This window comes from Pan paniscus, chromosome 4 (assembly GCF_029289425.2).
Source record: "Pan paniscus chromosome 4, NHGRI_mPanPan1-v2.0_pri, whole genome shotgun sequence".
Taxonomy (NCBI): Eukaryota; Metazoa; Chordata; class Mammalia; order Primates; family Hominidae; genus Pan; species Pan paniscus.
This window is the reverse complement of record NC_073253.2, coordinates 130,188,293-130,211,760: the sequence shown is the minus strand read 5'-3', so window position 1 is coordinate 130,211,760 and position 23,468 is coordinate 130,188,293. Positions and strand designations below refer to the sequence as shown.

General features: G+C 46.1%; 2 protein-coding genes across 5 annotated transcripts in view; both read right to left on the bottom strand.

Moving 5' to 3' along the window:
• Positions 1-12,241, bottom strand: part of PCBD2 (pterin-4 alpha-carbinolamine dehydratase 2) — a 60,781-nt gene extending 48,540 nt beyond the window's left edge. For all 3 annotated transcript variants that reach the window (XM_034960529.3, XM_034960530.3, XM_034960528.3), the window contains exons 1-2: positions 11,437-12,241; positions 6,190-6,321 (exon numbers count right to left, since the gene is read on the bottom strand). In XM_034960529.3, coding sequence (XP_034816420.1) covers positions 6,190-6,321; positions 11,437-11,520 — 216 coding nt within the window. In that variant the 5' untranslated portion in view covers positions 11,521-12,241. The remainder of the gene's footprint in view (positions 1-6,189; positions 6,322-11,436) is intronic.
• Positions 12,242-12,374: 133 nt separating this feature from the next.
• TXNDC15 (thioredoxin domain containing 15) overlaps positions 12,375-23,468 on the bottom strand; it is a 28,539-nt gene continuing 17,445 nt past the window's right edge. For both annotated transcript variants that reach the window (XM_008954640.4, XM_057302346.2), the window contains exons 3-5: positions 23,065-23,228; positions 20,275-20,405; positions 12,375-17,221 (exon numbers count right to left, since the gene is read on the bottom strand). In XM_008954640.4, the coding sequence (XP_008952888.2) occupies positions 17,025-17,221; positions 20,275-20,405; positions 23,065-23,228 (492 nt within the window). In that variant the 3' untranslated portion in view covers positions 12,375-17,024. The remainder of the gene's footprint in view (positions 17,222-20,274; positions 20,406-23,064; positions 23,229-23,468) is intronic.

The window sequence follows — 23,468 nt, the reverse complement described above, 5'->3', positions numbered from 1 at the left end:
CATACCTTAGAATAAAACTCTGAGAGAAAAGAAGTTCAAATGTGTTTTGCGGGCTATTTATTCTTACAGTAAACCTGGAATAACTCAAAGCTTCAAGAAATAGGTTTTTCATCCAGGGTCACTGAAATATTTCCAAAATAGTTCATTTTTCATAGCAGCAAAAGAAATGAAGACTAAAGCAAACTTGTGATACCACTGTACACAAACTACATTAGCAAATCATTTAACTGTGACACCCAACCAAGTAAAATCATACTCCTGAAAATTTTATTAAAAATAAAAAGACTAAAGAACTGAAAAATGCTCATAACCTATTGAGCAATACAAACAAAATGAATTTTTTAACCCTATATTCAGCAAGGATTGTTTTTTTTTAGATAGTCTCACACTTTCGCTCAGCCTGGAGTGCGGTAGTGCAATCACAGCTCACTGCAGCCTCTACCTCCTGGGTTCAAATGATTCTCCAACCCTAGCCTCCCTCCCATGTAACTGAGACCACAGGTGCATGCCACCACTCTTGGCTAATTTTTATTTTTGTAGAGATGGAGTCTCCTTGTGTTGCCCAGGCTAGCCTCGAACTCCTTGGCTCAAGCAACCCACTCAACTCGGCCTCCCAGAGTTCTGGGATTACAGGTGTGAGCCATCGTGCCCGGCCCCCAAATTTTTTTTCAGTATGACACCACCAAGTGTGGGTCACACTCTTTCAGGGAGAGGGTGTCTTTAGTTCTGACTGTGGCTTTGTCCAGTCTGTAGAGCTCAGGCCAGGAGAGGTGCTGCCATTGCTATGAGTATATGGAGCACAACAGGCCTCCCTTAAACCCCACTGAGGGCAGGGTTGCAGCAAGGGAGATATGTTCTCACCATGGTGTGCATATGCTCATGGAAATGGCTGCTCACAATAAAAAATTAGAGGCCTGGTGCAGTGGCTCATGCCTATAACCCCAATACTTTGAGAGGCTGAGGCAGGAGGATCACTTGAGCCCAGGAGTTCAAGACCAGCCTGGGCAACATGGAGAAACCCCCTTTCTGCAAAAAAAAAATTCAAAAATTAGCCAGGCGTGGTGGCACACACCTGTAGTACCAGCTACTCAGGAGGCTGAGGTGGGATGATCGTCTGAGCCCAGGGAGTTCAAGGCTGCAGTGAGTCACGACCACACCACTGCACTCCAGCCTGGGCAACAGAATTAGACACTGCCTCAAAAAAAAAAAAAAAAAAAAAATTAGAGGCCCATCAGGCTTTAATAGACATCCCCATATATCCTATTTGCATACATGCAGAACAATATTTAGAAGATAAATTTCTAGGTTAGGACAATGGATGTGTCCTTTTTTTTTTTTTTGAGACACAGTCTCACTTTGTCACCCAGGCTGGAGTGAAATGGTGTGATCTCGGCTCACTGCAACCTCCGCCTCCCAGGTTCAAGCGATTCTCCTCCCTCAGCCTCCTGAGTAGCTGGGATTACAGGCGCACGCCACCATGCCTGGTTAATTTTTGTATTTTTGGTAGAGACAGGGTTTCACCATGTTGGTCAGGCTGGTCTCAAACTCCTGACTTCGTGATCCACTTACCTCGGCTTCCCAAAGTGCTGGGATTACAGGTGTGAGCCACCGCGCCCGGCCCTGGTATGTGAGTTTTAAAAGTTGATAGTCATTGCTCAATTTCCCTTCAAAAAGATGATGTCGACTGGGTGCAGTGGCTCATGCCTGTAATCCCAGCACTTTGGTAGGCCGAGGCAGGCAGATCACCTGAGGTCAGGAATTCAAGACCAGCCTGGCCAACATGGCGAAACCCCATCTCTACTATAAATACAAAAAATTAGCTGGGCATGATGGCGGGCGCCTGTAATCCCAGCTACTCTGGAGGCTGAGGCAGAAGAATCACTTGAACCTGGGAGGTGGAGGTTGCAGTGAGCCAAGATCGCACCATTGTACTCCAGACTGGGTGACAAGAGTGAAACTCCATCTGAAAAAAAAAAAAAAAATAGATGATGTCAAATGACACTCTCAGCTCATCACTATCACCTCCCCATCACAACTGTACTTCCCTACCCGGCCGAGACTCCAAGGGCCAGTGTTTCAGTCCCTCCCTTTTTACCCTTGTCCCTCTGTTCCTCCATTGCATTCATTTGGCAAAAGTTCAGTCCTTGTTAAGCCCAACTCTGCATCTACTCCAGCTTGTGCACAGCAGCTGAACACAGCAGAAAAAAAAACATACAAAATGTTCACTTTAAATGTTTGACCCCAAATCTGTAGTGACACTGAGAACTGCTTAGCAACCAGCCACGTTTCTCAAGTTTTTTCACTATCTTAGTCTCCAAAATGACTATTCCACTCCTTCTCTTATCTCCCCAGATCTCCAACACTCTTCCCTTCCACCCCTACTTGCTCTCAATTGATGATCTCACTAAAAAACAAAAGCAATCAGGAGAGAATGGCCCTCTTTTTCCCAGGATGAATGTAACGGCCTATTGGCATCTAGACCACAATGGACATATCATCGCTGTGCCTCCACTGCCCATCTGATCCTGTCCTCTCCTGCCTAACCGGACCATGCTCTCACAATGATCCCCTCTGACAACTCACAAGCTGCTGTCTCAGCCTGAACTCCAGCCTCTTACACCCACCTCCTAACCCAATAACTCCATTTGGATGACTAATAAGTACCTCAAACCTGACATGTGAAAACAGGATTCTCACCTCCATACCCCTGCCCCCCACCTTGCACCCCATCTTCCACAGCTCAGTAAATGGCTCCAGTGGCACTACCCTTTACACTATAGCTTGAACCAAAACCTCGGTGCCATCCTTGACCCTCCCCTATCCCACATCCAATCATTCAGCAAGTCTTGATTATTCTACTTTCAAAATATGTGGAACCCTACATTTCTCTCCATCCCCACTGATACCTCCATAAGACCCCCATCATCCCCGGTCTAGATATCTGCAACAGTGTTCTACAGAGTCTGCCTGCTTCCACTCTGACCTTCCTACCGCCTATTCTGAGCAGAACAGCCAGGGTGATTTTTTAGAACACAGCCACAGGATGACACTTCTCTGCCTGAAATCCTCCATTAGCTTTCCTTCACAGAATAAAATCCAAACTCCTCACCACGCCAAGAAGTCTCCCATGCTCTGACCCTTCCCCTCGTCTCCTCGCCTGCTCCACTCCACACTGGCCTTCTGCTTCTGGCTCAATCATGCCAAGATCATTCTGCTTTGGAAACTCTGTGCTTGCTGTTCTCCAGCTGGAAAGCTCTTCCCTTGGATCACCATGTGCTGAGCTCCTTCACATTATTCAGGCCTCAGAGATCCCCTCCCCAGAGAGGACTTTCCAGACCACCCCACCTCCAAGAGTGCCTCTGTCCCCCTCCACTCCAATTCCCTACTTTATTCTTCAGGGTACTCATCACTAGCTGAAATTATATTTCCTATTCATCTGTTTATTGTTTATTTTCCCACTGGGATGGGAGCTGTATGAGCTTAGAGTAGTACCTAGCACACAGAAAATGCTTAATAAATCTTTGTTGAATTAATAAATATTTCATGATAAAATTAAAAAAAAATTTTTAAATGTAACCACATGTATAACTGGCATGCTCTGGCATACTTGGCAAACAAACATACCCATGGAGAAAGACCAGAAGAGAACGGAGAAAAATAAAAGTAGTTGCGATTGGAAATTTTTTTTATTTACACCATCCTATTTTAATGTTATGCTGTTGTTACAATAAAAAACAATGGCTTTTCTGTCCTAAATGAAAGATGAATGAGGACCTATCAGCGCCAGAGGGTCACTACTCTACTCACTAGTTGTGAGCAAGAGAAAAGCAGCTCCTGACACCTGGGCGCTGGCCTGGTACTATCAACCAGTCCTTGGTGCTCTCCTTTCGAACATCAACATCAACACCAGAGAAGGCCACTCTGTGACCATGATGGATGAAGACAAAAACAAGACCACTCTGCAATACCTGAACACAGACAAAACATGAACATTGTCCAAGCCACAAAATATCAAACATCCTCCTCTCCCAGCTAACGAGTGACTATTGCTTCTTCTTCAATTTCAGCTTTGGCACTGCTTTAATCTACTCTCCCTATAGATACGATTTATTAAAATACCAAATGACAGAGTTGCCCATTTCCTGACAGCATCTAATCCAGAGTAAAGTCCCCAAATCACTACCACAGCCCAAATCCTATACTGGCTCACCCCACAGTGCCCTTTGATGTGCACTCTCCCTCACTGCAATAAGCAATAAGCTCAACCTGTTCGACTGTAGGTGTGTTCCTAGTTGTGTTTCGCTGGAGGGCACTGACAACTGTCAGGACACCAGTTACCATTACAGGCCATGGTACACGCAGAAGTCATAGGAGCCTAGTGGGAAAACTGACCCCCGGATATAATCTCAGTGTTGGTTCTCTGAATACATTCCCTGACATCAGCTGATTTTCTTGTCATCTGCCTCTTTTTCCTAAAAGTTGGGTGAATGGGAAAAAAAAGTCTACTTAATTAAATGCCCCAGTGAATAATGTTACAATCAATCCAGTATGCTTCCCTACCATTGCTGAAAGTCACCCTGAGCGCAAGGTCAGAATGGTGCTGGAGGACTGAATCATGGGCAGGGCCTGAGGCAACACCATTCAAGTACTTTAAGCCACATGTTCAAGCCCAATAAATTAGGCCAGGTTTAAAGAAGTCAAGCTGTACACATGTAAGAATTTTAATAAGCTTGGAAAATGCTACCTAGAGCTTATGCACAGGCTTACTGTACCAATGGGATTCCCTGCCATCAGCCACAGCGTGCTAAGCCCCTGACAAGAGCTGTTGAGCATGTGGGGCAGCAGGGACAGGGAGTCTGCTTGGTCCAGGTTTCCTTAGGAGTTGGAGACTCACAGCAGAGGCTGGCAGCCAGATGGATAGAGAACAGAATCGGGCATGCAGCTCAGTGGAGCCAATGACATTTACTAGGAAAACATGCCGAAGGTTTCTTTGGTGCAAATCTGGTCCTCACACACACTTCTAGAAACTAGCAAACACTGTAATCAATGTCTGCATTTATCAAATGCCTGTTTGTACCCAGAACTGTGTTGGGTACAATAGAGAGTTATTTAAGCAAACACGGTCTCTGACTTCTAGATGCCGACACCCAATATAAATAAAAACAATAAATCTGTCCAAAGGATTACCAAACTAACTGAACACACAAAATAGTCAAAAGCGTTTACCTTTACAAATGCAGTGGTGTAATAACTGAAGGTTAAGTCATGGGAGATGACTCTCTAAACAGGGTGGGTCCCTAATGCAACAGTTACATTGTTAAAGCTGATTTCCAAGGGGGAGGTCAGGTTTTAGGAAAAGGTTCAGGATCTGGCTACTGGGCTGGAGAAAAATAAGCCAATCAGGGAAAAGGGTGCAGCCTGGGAGATGACTGAGAGATAGAAATTTAACTGCAGGAAGAAAGAAAAATTACCAACGGCCCAGAAAAAGTCAGGGAAAATAAGTCAAGCAGGTACACCTTCCTCAACCAGTTTTATTCATGCCCCTTTCTGATAAGTATAAAAAGCTCAGGCTGGGCACAGTGGCTCATACCTCTATTCCCAGCACATTGGGAGGCCAAGGCAGGAGGATCGCTTGAGGCCAGGAATTTGAGACCAGTCTGGGCAACATAGCCAGACCCTGTCTCTCCAAACAATGCAAAAATTAGCTGGGCATGGCACATGCCTGTAGTCCCAGCTACTCAGGAGGCTGAGGTGGGAGGATCACCTGAGCCCAGGAGGTCGAGGCAGCAGTAAGCCACAATCATACCACTGCACTCCAGCCTGGGCAACAGAGCAAGACCCTGACTCAAAAAATAATAATCAATAATAAAAGGCTTACATTCTCTTTTAATGTTATTTGAAATTTCAAAAGAAACTACATATCCTAACCAACACCATATCAAAGCAATAGTGGTTTCAGAATTTGTTTTCCAAATAACACAAACCACCCTCTTCCCCCAGAGCTAAACACCACCCAGGTGGGTGGTAGCAACTGTCAACAAGGATGTCACTCTATCACTGAATTCTTAAAGAAGGGAAGAGTTGAATCCTAGATCTACATGGGACCAGACAACTGGCAGAATCAGAAAGAGTTATGGCCTAAGGTGACTAAAATAGACCCCAGCCCTAGCAAGAATTTATAACAATTACCTGATTAAAATTGTGGAAGGAGAATTCTTTGTAGATGGCATCTCTCTCACTTAATTCCGACCATCCTGCTGCTTTAAGGTCAAGTATAGCTTGGTTCCTCTCCTCTGCAGTCAACCTGTGAGTACCTGATGACTATGAAGAGAACACATTTCATATCTGAAAATGTACAAGTTTACTCAAACTCAAACTTATGGCTCCTTACCTTAAGCAGAGATGTAGAAAAGTCTGAAAGGCAACAAATTCTAACCATCTTTCAATCCTTTGTTCTCATAAGAGAGACCAAAGCAAGGCTAGCTCTGTGCAAAATAAGCTGCCTCCATGGCATGTCACCTCTGGCCCCCTTACTGCTGCCTCAAACTTCACAATTCAGCTTCTCTGGTTGGTTGGTTGGTTGTTTTGAGACAGGGTCTCGCTCTGTCGCCCGGGCTGGAGCGTAGTGGTGCAATCACGGCTCACTGCAACCTCTGCCTCCTGGGCTCAAATGATCCTCCCACCTCAGCCTCTCAAGCAGCTGGGACTACAGGTGCACACCACCACACCCAACTAATTTTTTGTATTTTTGGTAGAGATGGATTTTCACCATGTTGCTCAGGCTGGCCTTGAATTCCTGAGCTCAAGTGATCTGCCCGCCTGGACCTCCCAAAGTGCTGGAATTACAGGCATGAGTGACTGCGCCCGGCCCTTCTGTGGTTCATTACAGATACAACGAAGATTGACTATTACCACTGGCCATCTTGGACACTGCAGAATTCTAGGACTTGTGGCAAGTCTATTGGCAGGACCAGAATTAAAATTCAAGGCTCCAAACTCCTGGTCTATTGCTCTTTGGATGGCCCTACATCACCTCAGTAGCCTTCACTACTCTCTGCTGTATCTCTAATAAGCCAGAGAAGCTGAACTGTGACGTTTGAGGCAGCAGTAAGGGGGCCAGAGGGAACATACCATAGAGGCAGCTTATTTTGTACAGAGCCAGCCTTGTTTTGGTCTGTCTTTTGAGAACAAAGGAATGAAAGATGGTTTTAACTATTTGGAATTACCATCTCCTGTCACATCTAATGAAAACCAATCCCCAGATGGGGAAAAACAAATGCACATTTACATAGGATTTTATCTAACTTCTGGGGGTCCACAGATCCTCTGGACTACAGGTAAAAAGCCCTGGCCTCAGTGGGGTGGGTTTATGAAGCCCTTTTCTCAGAGCACCAGTCAGACAAACTCTCTCCATAGTTTGGCCAGAGTACTGCCCAGTCCAAAGCACTTGTGTGCACTGTCTGGCCTGTTTCTACGCATCCTGGGGATGACATTCACAAAGCCAGGTTCTGTTGGTTAACAGGCCCACACTTCCCATGCTATTGGTTTTTTAACTGAAATAACTTTAAACATCAGGGCCAGAGAGAAGAGATGGACACTCGACTAGAAGTCAGGAAAGCAGGGTTCTCATTCCAGGCAATACTTCCTGCCTTACCTACTTGCAGAGTTACTGTAGGCTCAGGTGAGAGAGAGGCTGTCACCCAGAAAGATGAACATTAGTGAAGGCTCCTCATCAAAGGGCAACTGTGGGCTAAGCTGCATTCCCTGGATTCTCTGCCATTAAGCTGCAACTCACTCCCACTTCAGAAATCCTAAAATCGTTTATCACTAATATTAAGAGAGGAAAAAGATTTTACCTTTAGACAACTTTTTCTATGAAGATGAAGAAAAAAATACTAATGAATCAGTTTTCTAGTTTTTCTTCTTTGCTAGGTCGGCTATTCTTCCCCACAACTAACAAAAGGAAAGAATGAGAGTACCTTTTTTTTTTTTTTTTTTTGAGACCAAGTCTTGCTCTGTCACCCAGGCTGGAGTGCAGTGGTGTGATCTCAGCTCACTGCAACCTCTGCCTCCCAGGTTCAAGCAACTCTTTTGCCTCAGCCTCCTGAGTAGCTGTGATTACAGGTGCATGCCACCACGCCCAGCTAACATTTTGTATTTTTAGTAGAGACAGGGTTTCACATGTTGGCTAGGCTAGTTGCAAACTCCTGACTTCAAGGGATCCGCCCACCTCAGCCTCCCAAAGTGCTGGGATTACAGGCGTGAGCCACTGTGCCCAGCAGAGAATACTTTTTAATTAAACAAAAATATGCAAAAGCTTGTTATTAAAAACCACTTACTAGATTAGTTGGGCATGGTGGCACACGCCTGTAATCCCAGCCATCCAGCCTGGGCAACAGAGTGAGACTCTGTCTCAAAAAAAAAAAAAAAAAACCATTTACTAGGGCTGGGCACAGTGGCTCACATCTGTAATCCTAGCACTTTGGGAAGCTGAGGTGGGAGGATCATTTTAGGCCAGGAGTTGAAGACTAGCCTGGGCAACACAATGAGACCTCGTCTCTACAAAAAAATTTTAAAAAATAGCCGGGTGTGGTGGACCATGTCCATAGTCCCAGCTACTTGGGAGGCTGAGGTGGGAGGATCACTTGAGACCAGGTGACTGAGGCTGCAGTGAACTATGATCACCACTGCATTCCAGCCTGGGCAACAGAGTGAGACCCTGTCTCTTAAAAAAAAAAAAAAAAAAAGGCTGGGCGTGGTGGCTCACACCTGTAATCCCAGCACTTTGGGAGGCAGAGGTGGGTGGATCACGAGGTCAGGAGTTCAAGACCAGCCTGGCCAAGATGGTGAAACCCCATCTCTACTAAAAATACAAAAAATTAGCCGGGTGTGGTGGCAGGTGCCTGTAGTCCCTGCTACTCAGGAGGCTGAGGAAGGAGAATCATTTGAACCCGGATGATGGAGGTTGCAGTGAGCCGAGATCGTGCCACTGCACTCCAGCCTGGGCGACAGAGTGAAACTCCGACTCAAAAAAAAAAAAAAAAAATCAAAAGAGATTCATTCATCAGTTTTTCAGTGACAGTTCTGAAAAACTTACACATACATCTATCATAAGAAATCTAAAATTCTTGGCCAGGCGTGGTGGCTCATGCCTGTAATCCCAGCACTTTGGGAGGCCAAGGCGAGCAGATCACAAGGTCAGGAGTTCGAGGCCAGCCTGGCCAAGATGGTGAAACCCGTCTCTACTAAAAATACAAAAATTAGCCAAGCATGGTGGCGCGCGCCTATAGTCTCAGCTACTCCGGAGGCTGAGGCAGGAGAATCGCTGGAACACAGGAGGCGAAGGTTGCAGTGCGCCAAGACCGCACCACTGCACTCCAGTCTGGGCAACAGAGCGAGACTCCGTCTCAAAAAAAAAGAAAGAATTCTGAAATTCTTATTAAACACTTATTTTGTCAACTCAGAGAATTTTGGAAAAGAAACAGAATTATGTGTGTCCACACTGAGTAGCTGCAAAGAAAACCATTAAACATGCTGCCTGTAATAAGGCAGGAACCTGGAGTCTGTAGAACACACTCTGAGCTGTTTTTTCTGAGTGCTGGACCATCCACATCCCCGCTAAGATCAGTGGTATGCACTTTATGCCCACAACAGACACCTGCCCAGCAGCAAGAACCACGCCCAGAACTGGGAAATGGAGCCACTTCATCTACATAACATCAAAGGCCCCCATGAGGGCACATTCACAGCAGAACCCTTGGTGGTGGGCTTAATTTTTTCAGGGGATGGGGGGTAGGCTAGGACTTGAAGAGAGTAAACTAGATCTAAGGTCTAACTTTGTTACTTTTAGCTGTGGGATACTAAACTCCGCTTTTCTGAATTCCGGGATCCTTCTGTCTGTAGTGGGGATATTATAATATCTACCTGACAAGATTTTTTGAAAGGCTTAGATTACAGATCTTGAATATGAGGGTACCTAGCATTCAGCCTGGCATGTGGCAGCGCTCAAATCATGTCTGTTGATTCATTCCTTCCCAGAACACCCTAATCTTACTGGATCACTAGCACCTGGGGCAGAGTACGCCTGAAGACACGCCTAGGTGACAGTAGGCACTCGTGTTCTCCCCTTCGTGGCCAAGAAACGGCGGAGTGCCTATCTTCCTCCGTCTTCGAGCTATTTTAAATTTCTTCTATTACAGCACTTTGGGAGGCCGAGGAGGGTGGATCACGAGGTCAGGAGATCGAGACCATCCTGGCTAACACTGTGAAACCCCACCTCTACTAAACATACAAAAAAATTAGCCGGGCGTGGCGACGGGCGCCTGTTGTCCCAGCTACTCGGGAGGCTGAGGCAGGAAAATGGCTTGAACCCAGGAGGCGGAGCTTGCAGTAAGCCGAGATCGCGCCACTGCACTCCAGCCTGGGTGACGGCGCGAGACTCCGTCTCAAAAAAAAAAAAAAAAAAAAATTTCTTCTATTAAAGGATTTCAGGCCAGGCGCAGTGGCTCGCGCCTGTAATCCCAGGACTTTGGGAGGCCGAGGCAGGTGGATCACCTGAGGTCAGGAGTTCGAGACCAGCCTGGCCAACATGGCGAAAACCCCTCTCTACTAAAAATATAAAAAATTACCTGGGCGAAATGGCACGCGCCTGTAATCGCAGCTACTCGGGAGGGTGAGGCAGGAGAATCGCGTAAACCCAGGAGACGGAGGTTGCAGTGAGCCGAGATCGCGCCACTGCACTCCGGGCTCGGCGATACAGCGAGACTCCGTATCGAAAAAACAAAACAAAACAAAACATTTCAAACTGAAATGGGCGGTTAAAATGCAACTTAAAATTAGATGGTGAGTTTAACGCACCACTTTTCCACTAGGTGGTGCTGCATGTTAAAACTTTCCATTTACTCCAAAATACTAATTTCTACAGCAGGAAAACTGACGGCCCCTTGGAAAAGGAAAGAAAAGCCAATATGTCACCAAAAAAGACAATTTATTAATAACTCCTCCAAAACCTCTGTGGGTTCCCCTTGGAGTGAAGCGCGAGCAGGGAGCCGCCATAGGGAGTCGGGCCCGCAGCGCCGTTCGTCCTCAGCACAGCGAGCGGCGGCGGGCACCGAATTGCTCTGCAACTACTTTTCACATCTGCCTTTTGTAGTTGCTGAACAAAATTCGTTCCCATTTGTTTCCGGTTGGCAAGTTCGTAGGCTTCGGCGGAAGTGTAAAGTCAAGGGCAAGTGGCGGAGGCTGCGGCCACCCCGGTCTCTGAGCGGCGCGCCGGGCAGGTGCTCAGTCCCAGGACGCGGTGACCCGACGCCCGAGCTCCAAGGCCCGGCCCACGCCGGGTTCGCCCCAGTCCCGCTGGTCCCTCAGCCGACGCCGCCGGGCATCGCACCGCCCCCCGACCCCGGACCCCCACCCACGCGGCCGCTGTACACTCACCATGGCCGCGAGCCCTAGCCTCTGGCCTCGCAGCGCCGCCAACAAGCGCCACGTCGCCCCCCGCGCCCCGAGCACCGCCGCCATTGGCCGTCTGCCGAGGGCTGCCCCGCGCGCTGCCTGCCGGCCGCCCACAGCGGCCCCCGACCCGACCCCGCCCAGCTACCGCCGCCCTGGTAGTCTCCCTGCGGGGCTGGCCCGGAGCGGGGGCTGTGTGTGGGCAGCGCCCAGCCTTCCCGCGGGCACAGGCGCAGCCCGGACCCCGAACACACCCAGGAGCTTCAGCGGTCGCCAGCGCCCTTGGCCGCCAGGTGGACTCTGCGCGCCCCACAGCCGTAGGCCCAGCAGCCGCGCGCGGTCCCCGCCCCGTGCGGGCCCGTCGCGTCTGTGCCCGGGACGCAGGTCGCCCGGCGTGCGCTGGCCTTGCCCTCCGGTCCTCGCTGCGCTAGGAGGAACTTCGCCCAGCCTCGGGCGCCGGCCTCCTCCGCTTCGCGGGCGCTAGCACCGAGCTGTGCTCCCCGCTTGGCGGCGCTGCGCGCAGTCCATGCGGGCAGGAGGATGTCGCAGGCCAGGGAGAGGCAGTTGAGCGGCAGGGCTGGGGCAGTGAACCACGGCAGTTCCCATCGGGGGCTCCTAAGTCTTGCAGTCGTGGGTTCGAACGCAGCCTCTGTTCAGTCATCGCGCAGCTGCCAAGTTCTTGAGCCAGCTGGCTCGTCTGGGTTTGCCTGGACCAAAAAGTGTGGAAACCCGGCCTGTAATCCCCTCCCAAACGTGTCCGTGCCCTGTTTACCCCCAGGCTCAGCACACAGTAGGAGCTCTGCAGACAGCTGTGAACAGATTTAGGTGAATCTTTTCTTGTATCATTTTTGGGGAGGTATTCTTTCATTTTTTTTTTTTTGGCTTTTTTGAGATGTAATTGACATACTATTAAGAATATTCACTTGTGTCTTTTTTTTTTTTTTTTTTTTGAGACGGAGTCTCGCTCTGTCGCCCAGGCTGGAGTGCAGTGGTGCGATCTCGGCTCACTGCAAGCTCCGCCTCCCGGGTTCACGCCATTCTCCTGCCTTAGTCTCCCGAGTAGCTGGGACTACAGGCACCCGCCACCACGCCCGGCTAATTTTGTTTTTGTATGTTTAGTAGAGACGGGGTTTCACAGTGTTAGCCAGGATGGCCTCAATCTCCTGACGTCGTGATCCGCCCGCCTCGGCCTCCTAAAGTGCTGGGATTACAGGTGTGAGCCACCTCGCCCGGCCTCTTTTTCGTTTGTTTTTAACTGAATAGCTTAAGCAGGCCAGGCATGGTGGCCCGCACCTGTAATCACAGCACTTTGGGAGGACTAGGCAGGAGGATCACTTGAGGCCAGATGTTCGAGATCTGCCTGGGCAACATGGCAAAACCCCATCTCTATTAAAAATACAAAAATTAGCCACGCGTGGTGGCACGTGCTGGTAGTTCCAGCTATCCGTGAGGCTGAGATGGGAGGATGGCTTGAGCCCGGGAGGCTGCAGTGAGCCGAAATCACGCCACTGCATTCCATCGACAGCAAAATACCCTGTCCCTCACCCCCCTCAAAAATTAAAAAAAAAAGTTTATGCAAATTAATAAGCAGTTTTGCAGAGGATATGGCGAAATATATTTTTTTAAGAACAAGAGTCCATTTAACTTCAACTTAGCAGTTGTTAGCAGTCCATCCATATGGACCTAGAAAAAATAAAGCATTTTGCCTCAAAGTAGCCCAAAATTCACGGGCTTCTTCCCATTTGCCCACTTGACAAAATGTAACCATTTCGCCGGGTGCGGTGGCTCATACCTGTAATCCCAGCACTTTGGGAGGGTGAGGCGGGTGGATCAATTGAGGCCAGGAGTTCGAGACCAGCCTGGCCAAAATGATGAAACCCCGTCTCTACTAAAAATACAAAAATCAGCCGGGCATGGTGGTGCGTGCCTGTAATCCCAGCTACTGAGGAAACTGAGGCAGGAGAATAGCTTGAACCCGGGAGGCAGAGGCTGCAGTGAGCTGAGATTGCACCACTGCACTCCAGCCTGGCAACAGAACAAGACTCTGTCAAAAAAAAAAAAAAAAAAGATGTAACCATTTCAAAAGCAAAACTCGGGAGGAATCACACTGGGGGCCCTTATCAAATGTTGCTGGTCCTAAAGAATTAAAAGTTATATTTCCAACATTTACATTGACTGTTTATGATCATGAAAACTAGTACTCAGATTTGCTCATTAAAGTAAGAACTAAAAAATGAACCAGTGGATGTGAGTAAACAAGTGAACCTTCATTATTTTCAGTAAATTTAATCATTTTCCTTCCTTAATACCACTGTATGAAACTGGCATCTCGGATATAGTCACTGGCCAGGCAAAGTGGCTCACGCCTGTAATCCCAGCACTTTGGGAGGCTGAGGCGGATAGATCACTTGAGCCCAGAAGTTTGAAACTAGGCTGGGCAACATGGTGAAACCCTGTTGCTACAAAAAAGTACAAAAATTAGTCGCGCGTGGTGGCGCATGCCTGTAGTCCCAGCTACTGAGGAAACTGAGGCAGGAGAATCTCTTGAACCTGGGAGGCAGAGGTCAAGATCGGGCCACTGCACTTGCACTCCAGCCTGGGTGACAAGAGTGAAACTCCATCTCAAAAAAAAAAAAATTTTTGATCATGCAGATCTAGTCAAAAAAGCAGCGAACGGCAGATGCTAGGGCCCAGGGAAATGATATCAGTGGATCACATCACAGGGGCTGTGAATTGTCTGCCCACACATGTAGCTCCCCAATTAATAGGATTTAAGTCCCTTAGCAAAGATTTACTGGCCACATCCTCTGTAGTGGAACCATGCTTAGCTTGGGCTGTTTAGCTGGTCTTTGATCACTTCCTTCCCCTTTTCACTTTCCCTCAACACTACTGGTGTTTTTGTTTTGTTTTTCTGATTTTGGGGATTTGAGACATGATCTCCCTCAACACTACTGGTGTTTTTGTTTTGTTTTTCTCATTTTGGGGATTTGAGACATGATCTCGCTCTGTCACCCCGGCTGCAGTGCAGTGACACAATCACGACTCACTGAAGCAGTCCTCCCACTAGAGCCTCCCAAAGTGCTAGGATTCCAGCCATGAGCCCCCGCACCTGGCAGCACCAGTGTTTTGAGGCTGATCCTGTCTATACTTGAACCTCCTCTCCAGGGAATGGCTCTGCTCCACATTTCCCTCCAGGGGAACCCCATGTAGCTGGGCCATGGTGCAAAGGCAGGGCAGGGTGCCATCCCACATAAAGGTTTTGGAGTAAATTTAAAGCCTGGTTCCAGCCACTGGAAGCTGCATGAACGAAAGCAAGTTATTGAGAGCCTCAGGTTTTTTCTTTTGCTTTGAGACAGGGTCTTACTCTGATTGCCTAAGCTGGAGCGCAGTGGCATGATTACAGCTCACTGCAGCCTCAACCTCCTGGGCTCAGGTGATTCTCCCACCTCAGCGCCCCAAGTAGCTGGGACTACCAGGACGCACCACCACGCCCAGCTAATTTTTTGTACTTTTAGTAAAGACGGGGTTTCGCCATGTTAACCAGCCTGGTCTCGAACTCCTGAGACTCAAGCAATCCACCTGCCTCAGCTTCCCAAAGTCCTGGGATTACAGGCGTGAGCTACTGCACCAAGCTAGTTTATTCTTTAAAATAAGGATATTAAACAAAATAGTATATGTAAAGCATCTAAAACAGTACTTGGCACTCACACAGTAATAACTCAATATAAGAGGTGGACTCACTAGAGTTTTCCTTACATTTGTATTTATAAGTACACACATGTGAAGATTCAAATCCCAGCTTCATCAACTTACAATCTGTGTAACCTGGGCAAGTTATCTAACTCTCTATGCCTCAATTTGCTCATGTGTAAAATAGAAATAATGTGCCATTCTGAGATATGGTCCCCTCCTGCCAGTGACCACCCCAAACACAGCTGTTGGAAACATGACACATAAAAGTTGTAAACTCCCATTCATTGTAACACTCTAAGAAGGAGACTCATCTGAGGTTTTATTTCTATAGAATTTAGGGTGCCTTATGAAATAAACATTCAACTACTCTAAAACCCTGGAAACAATTAGTATAAAAGTAATTTATGATGAGGTAATTAGCTGTCATATCTCAATTTAAGGAATCTTTTAGAAACAGCTTTTCAAAAAGTTTGTTTAGGCCAGGCGCAGTGGCTCACACCTGTAATCCCAACACTTTGGGAGGCTGAGGCGGGTGGATCACCTGAAGTCAGGAGTTTGAGACCAGCCTGGCCAACATGGCAAAACCCCATCTCTACTAAAAACAGAAAAATTAGCCGGGTGTGATGGCACAGGCCCATAGTCCCAGCTACTCAGGAGGCTGAGGCTGGAGAATCGCTTGAACCCGGGAGGCAGAGGTTGCAGTGAGCCAAGATTGCACCATTGCACTCCAGCCTAAGTGACAGAGTGAGACTTTGTCTAAAAAAAAAAAAAAGTTTGTTTAAATTACATGTTGTCTCTTTACTAAATGTGTCTTGAACTACACTAGAATCAACTTGTGGGCAAGAACAGTGTTTTACACTTCAATACTTCTTTTTGTTTGTTTTTGAGATAGAGTTTCGCTGTGGTTGCACAGGCTGGAGTGCAGTGGCGTGATCTCAGCTCACTGCAACCTCTGCCTCCCGGGTTCAACTGATTCTCATGCCTCAGCTTCCCAAGTAGCTGGGATTACAGGTGCCCGCCACCACGCCCAGCTAATTTTTTGTATTTTTAGTAGAGACAGGGTTTCACCAAGTTGGCCAGGCTGGTCTCAAAAGTCCTAACCTCAAGTGATCCTCCCGCCTTGGCCTCCCAAAGTGCTGGGATTACAGGCGTGAGCCACTGCGCCCAGCCTGCTGGGAACATTTTAAGGTTCAATTAATGCATGCTGCTTAGATAACTATGATTAAAATGTATACGTTAGCATAGAACTGATAATAATTGAGCTTTAGTTACAGCATTTCCTTTCTCCTAACATCTCCCTTACCCAGAAACAACTTAAAACACTTCAAATTTTTTGAGTGAAAGTAGAGATCACAAACATCAAGGTATTTGACTCTTATTTTCCATCACTTGCTACTTGAGGGGGTCACACTAACCAATTCTGGTTACATACTTTCCTGCTATGGACTCTAGAAGAAAAACTGCAAAGAAACAGAAAACTAACCTTCTTAAACATATATAAGGAATCAAGGGTTTCCTTAAACTATTATCTGAGAGTCCTATTTTTGCCTTCTGTATAGTAAGCATGTCATTCTACTCACTATTCTACCGGAACACGTCTTCACATTTCAAACTGGATTACTTTTCAAATACTGGATTACGTTCATGCAGTAAAAACAAGAATAATGCATCTATTGAATATTTTTGCATTTGCTTATTGCAATACTAGTTAAAACACCAGTTTATAATGTTTTTATACATTCAGTTGTTCAACAAATGATTCTTTTAATCTGCCTGAAGTTTCAAGTCAACACATCACTGGAGAAAATGTATGAAACTGTAGCACTAATTTCTGAAACGAAGGATTGAAGTTCCTCTTTCCAACTTCTTTCAGACCATCACTACTCCATATGTTCCTGCTCTTGTCCTGGAATTAGCCACCGAATACTCTCAGTTCGAATGGTAGCATACATAATAAAACTAATTAAAAAGAATAAGGAAAATACAAGCAACCAGTCCACACTTTTTATCAAAGTGCTGGGAAGAGGGCCTATTTGGTCGGCTTGAGTTACCACCACATTCTTCTTGGCTTCTATACCTGAAAGAAAAATCACTGGTTTCAAATCAGGCAGAAAAAGCACCCACCGCAGATTTTTCTCAAGTATTATGTATGGTATGCAAAATGACATGCAGTCCTAAAATAAGCATTGCCACTAGTATATATATAAATATATGGGATGGATTTCACTTGCCTATCAGTGTAATTTGTAAGTTGCCTTTCTACCCACTGCATCAAAGGATCAGGAACCCATTCAGCTGTTCACAACTAAAACATTAGAATTTCTGTGAACTCATCAGAAGTTTCTTAGTCAATGTGTTTATGAGAGTTGTATTTTGGTGTCTTTTGAGACCAAAGTTCAGTAAGTAACTAGTAAAACTCCTCTCAGGTGTCTACAGAATGTTTTCACAGGTTAAGTAATGCTAAATTCGAAATGCTTTTTTTTTTTTTTTCTGTGATGAAGTCCTGCTCTGTCTCCCAGGCTGGAGTGCAGTGGTGCGATCTCAGCTCCGCCTCCTGGGTTCGAGCGATTCTCTTGCCTCACCCTCCCAAGTAGCTGGGATTATAGGCACACACCGCCATGCCTGGCTAATTTTTCTGTATTTTTAGTAGAGACGAGGTTTCACCATGTTGGCCAGGCTGGTCTCGAACTCCAGACCTCAGTTGATCCGCCCACCTCAGCCTCCCAAAGTGTTGGGATCACAGGTGTGAGCCACCGCACCCAGCCCCAAAATGCTTTTAATAATTTACTGAAAGAACTGTTATAACAACAAGCCACCAACGGAAACAGGGATTACCAAAGATGCTCTGACTCCCAGATTTGTGTTCTAGGTTTTCTTAGAGCACTGAACAAAATGGCTCCCTCTCCACACATCAATCGAAATGACAATCAGGGATCCATGACAAGACTTGGACTAGCTAACCACCTTGTAATATCCTACTTTTACTCCTATCAGCCAACTCAGCTCTTTTTTCTTTAGTGTTAGCTAAAATGATTATATGCAACTTAATATATATGCAATGTGTGTTATAATTTTTATTTATTTCCAGTGAGCATACTTTGGGAAGAGTGGGATGCTCACAATTGAGACAGTGAGGCTTTAGAGGAATGAACTTTTCCAATGGAGGTAATTTTTTCAATTTACAATGCTTTACAATGTTTTACAAACAATAAAAAATAAGGCCATATGTTTTGGCAAATATTAAGGAACTAAGATAGCATCTACAAATGGATTAATAAATGGAACAGTAGCAGCAAAGAAAAAGAACAAAACATAACCATACATGACAATGCAGGTGCATCTCACAAGCATACTGTTGGATGAAAAAAACAGACACAAAAGAAAACATCCTGCATGTCTCCATTAATATGAAGTCCAAAACAAGTAACACAGTCTATGATATTAGGAGTCAAGACTGTGGTTATCTTTATCTTTGGGGAAGGCAGGAGCAGTGGTGCTGAAGAGAGGCTGGTAATGTTCTGTTTCTCTTTTTTTTTCTTTTTTTTGAGATGGAGTCTCACTCTGTCAACCAGGCTGGAATGCCGTACTGTGATCTCAGCTCACTGCAGCCTCTGCCTCCTGGGCTCAAGCAATTTTCATGCCTCAGCCTCCCGAGTAGCTGGGACTACAAGCACCCACCACCATGCCCAGCTAGTTTTTGTATTTTTAGTAGAGACAGGATTTCGCCATGTTGGCCAGGCTGGTCTCAAACTCCTGGCCTCAAGAGATCCGCCCGCACAGGCTTCCCAAACTCCTGGGTTTACAGGCATAAGCCAGTGCTCTGTTTCTTGATCAGAGTGGTTACCCAGGGTGTTCACTTTGTGAAAATTCATCACCCTGTACACTCATGACTTACGCATATCTTTGTGTAAATATTAAGTGAAAAATGTGCGTTAAAAGTTATAAGTAAAGTGTATGGTATCTGAATTATATTTCAATAAAACTTGTTTTAAAGTATCTATAATAGGCCAGGCACGGTGGCTCACACCTGTAATCTGAGCACACTGGGAGGCCAAGGCAGGCAGATCACTTGAGGTTAGGAGTGCAAGACCAGCCTGGCCAACAGGGCGAAACCCTGTCTCTACTAAAAAATACAAAAATTAGCCAGGTGTGGTGGTGCACACCTATAATCCCAGCTACTAGAAAGGCTGAGGCAGGAGAATCGTTTTAACCCAGGAGGCAGAGGTTGCAGTGAACTGAGATTATGCCACTGCACTCCAGTCTGGGTGACGGAGCGAGACTCCGTCTCAGTCAATCAAACAATAAAGTATCTATAATAGACCGGGCACAGTGGCTCACACCTGTAGTCCCAGCACTTTGGGAGGCCGAGGCGGGTGGATCACTTGAGGCCAGGAGATCGAGACCAGCCTGGCCAATAAGGCGAAACCCTGTCTCTACTAAAAATACAAAAATTAGCTGGGCACATGCCTGTAATCCCAACTACTCAGGAGGCTGAGGCACGCAAATCACTTGAACCTAGGAGGCGGAGGCTGCAGTGAACTGAGATCATGCCACTGCACTCCAGCCTGGGCAACAGAGTGAGACTCTGCCTCAAAAAAAAGGAAAAAAAGGCCGGGTGCGGTGGCTCATGCCTGTAATCCCAGCACTTTGGGAGGCCGAAGTGGGTGAATCACGAGGTCAGGAGATCGAGGCCATCCCGGCTAACACGGTGAAACCCCGTCTCTACTAAAAATACAAAAAATTAGCCGGGTATGGTGGCAGGCGCCTGTAGTCCCAGCTACTCGGGAGGCTGAGGCAGAAGAATGGCGTGAACCCGGGAGGTGGAGGTTGCAGTGAGCCAAGATCGCACCACTGCACCCCAGCCTGGGCAACAGAGCAAGACTCAAAAAAAAAAAAAAAAAAGGGGGAAAAAAAGGTATCTATAATAATTAAAATTACCTATTCATGTGAAGCTTCATACTGATTGGGAAGTATTTAACAGGATTATAACAGTTCATTAGAAGAGAAGTTTTACAACTCAAAGTCAGTCTTGAATCCTTCACTTAAGGATTATAGCAGATCAGAACCCACAGAAGGCACAGACCCCCAGCAATAGAATATCTTCTTCCTCAGCACATTACTTCCACATACCTGTCTGATTAAAAATGAAGATTTTCAGTGTTTCCAGTGTTCGATCTGTATGATTAAATCTAGCCATTGGTTTAGCTCCTTGAAATAATAAAATATTAGGAACAGCTACAGTGCCAAACCTGGTAGAAAGGCTACAAGAGAAAGAAGTCAAAAAACCTGAATTTATTATTAATAGAGGGCTTTCTCAAACAATTACCATCTCAGAATAGACAGAAATAAATGAGGAAGTTGCATGTGACCTACGGAGATTTCTGATACTTGAAACTTTTGGCTTTTTCATTTGTTTCTGACCTCTTTGCTTATGGGTCATGGCTGGGGGGCACTCCTTTTCTGCAATCTGAGTTGCTTTCAATTATAATATGGATCTACCAATGGCACAATTATTCCACTAGTTAAGTTCCTGTCTAAACAAACCAGACCAGAAAACTCTAATTCATGGACAAAGCACACTGTGTCAATTTATTTGACAGAAAAAATTTCCAACTCTTCAGAATGCCCATCCCTGTCCCTCAAAAAAGATCAACTTACAGTAGGCAATTGGTTTGGTAAGCTGGCACAAGGGAGTATATGATCTAACAAACACACCAGGATGTTCACAATTAGGGCAGGATGACTTGTTTAGAAGGAATATAACTGTGCGGGCTTATTTCACCTTTACATAATACAGACTAGTGGTGATAAGCTCCCAAGTCAAAACACTCTGGGTTGAAGCCTCAGTTCTGCCACTGAACCAATGTAAACTCTGGGCAGATTATTTAACCTCGCTAAGCCTCAATTTTCCGCATTAGTAAAACAGTAATAGTGTATAACCAGGATTTTTTTCTTTTGTACACATGCTGTAACTTAAATATTAACATAAGAAGCAAACATGTCCCAGCCCATATAATAACAGCAAGAGCCTTAGTCTCCATAATTAAGATACAACATGGAGCTGAAGGAAGGAAAGAAGAAAGCAGGTTAGGGAGGGAGTTGCGGGAGAGGCAGGAGGGACAGTGTGAGACCCAGAACCAAAGAGCACTGAGTATGCCTGGGGGCAGTGGAGGCCCCACCAAAGCTGGACACTGATGTGATCTGTCCTTCCAATCAGTCTGCTCCCTTGGGCCCAGTCACTTAGATATCACCTAGAAGCCTATATGAAAATTACTAATTTGTTGAGCCATTTCTTTCTTCATAAAAGTTTCAGGTAAACATTGGCAGTTACATTCCCACAATGAAAATCAGTGGAATACAATTTTTTTTTTTTTTTTTTTTTGAGACAGGGTCTCACTCTGTAGCCCAGGCTGGAGTACAGTGACAGGATCATGGCTCACTGTGACCTTGACCTCCCCTGGCTCAGGCAATCTTCCCACCTCAGCCTCCCAAGTAGCTGGGGTACCACAGGTATGTGCCACCATCCTCAGTCAATTTTTTGTATTTTTTTTTATAGAGATGGGGTTCTGCCATGTTGTCCAGGCTGGTCTCAAACTCTTGGGCTCAAGCGATCCTTCTACCTTGGCCTCTCAAAGTGATGGGATTACAGGTGTGAGCCACTGCACCTGGCCTCAAGTACAGAGTAATGGAAGTTTATTCAACTTCATTTTACCACCAATTGACCATTTTTCAGATATTCTAGATTTATTTACACACAACCTCCTTGTTGAGGCTGACCTACTAAGGAGCATCTGATTTGGAAGAGAAGAACAGTTTATAACTCAGGCACAATCGCAGCACTTAGGAGAAACATATACCATCTCAACAAAGTTTTCTGTAACTTACTTTACTAAACATTTAAAAAAGACAAACCTGGGCCAGGCACAGTGGCTCACGCCTGTAATCCCAGCACTTTGGGAGGCCGAGGCTGGCAGATCACAAGGTCAGGAGTTCGAGACCAGCCTGGCCAACATGGTGAAACCCTGTTTAAAAATACAAAATTAGCCGGGCATGGTGGCAGGTGCTTGTAATCCCAGCTACTCAGGAGGCTGAGGCAGGAGAATCACTTGAACCTGGGAGGCAGAGGTTGCAGTGAGCCTAGATCACACCATTGCACTCCAGCCTGGGTGACAGAGCGAGAGTCCACCTCAAAAAAAAAAAAAAAAAAAAAAAAAAAAAGACCAGCCTGGCATGGTGGCGCATGCCTGTAGTCCTACTACTCAGGAGGTTAAGTCAGGACGATCGCTTGAGCCCAGGAGTTCAAGGCCAGCCTGGACAAAAACCCAGTGAATGATACACGAGAAATATAAAACAAAGGTAAATGTCATGTTAAAGAGCTAAATTAATTCATGACTTGATCGAGTGCCTACTACAGAACATGACTGCAAGAATAAGTACGCAGGAAAGAAAGAAGGAAAGAGGGAAAGGGAAAAGAAGGAAAGAAAAAGAAAAGGAAGGGAAGAAATCCTGAGTAGACACAAAACAGGGGTGCTGGGAATTAGGTTGCCTGGGATGGGGATTTAACCTGCGCCTTAAAGTCACAAAGGAATATCCTACTGTGATACCAATTGTGCTGATTCAGTCTGGCTATGGCCCTCAAAAGTCTTCTGGCCCCTCCCCTGCCATCAGGTGCTACCACCTGCCACCTTTAAATCCACCACACAGAGAACAGCCCACTTTCTTTAAGGGGCCTCCATAAAGTGATGCCACCAGCTCCCTCAGGAGTATGATAATCCTCACTATTCACTCTTGCCTTGCCTTCAATCCCAGGACAAAGTTCATGCCCCCGCTCTTCTGCTTCTAACTTAACTAATTAGGACCTCCAAATAACTGCAACCATCAGCCAGGAGGATGGACGTAAACCCCACCAATGGAAAATACCTGCTGTGCTGAGATGCATCCAGTGCCAAAAAGTGAAGAGCTGGAAATGCCCGGGGCAGAGAGTTAAAGTGAGGGGCCAAACTGGCAGAAAAGCGGCACCACGGGGTGTAAAACAGGACTAGAGTACAGTCACTACCGTTTGGGTTCAGAAAATCCATAAGGTCCTGTGGTAAAAGAAACAAGCATTAAAGTTAGCAGTAAAAGTACATTTTTCTGAAAGGATACCCAAGAAACAGGACACACTGCTGCTCCAGGGAGAGGAACGGGTGGGTAGGAGCAGCGAGAGAAGGAACCCTCAAGAACCTTTTGGATTTTGAACCATATGAATCCAGGAACCAGCAAAAAAGTATGATCAAATGACAAGTTATAAACTTTCACTTTTTTTAAGTCTTGCTGAATTAAGC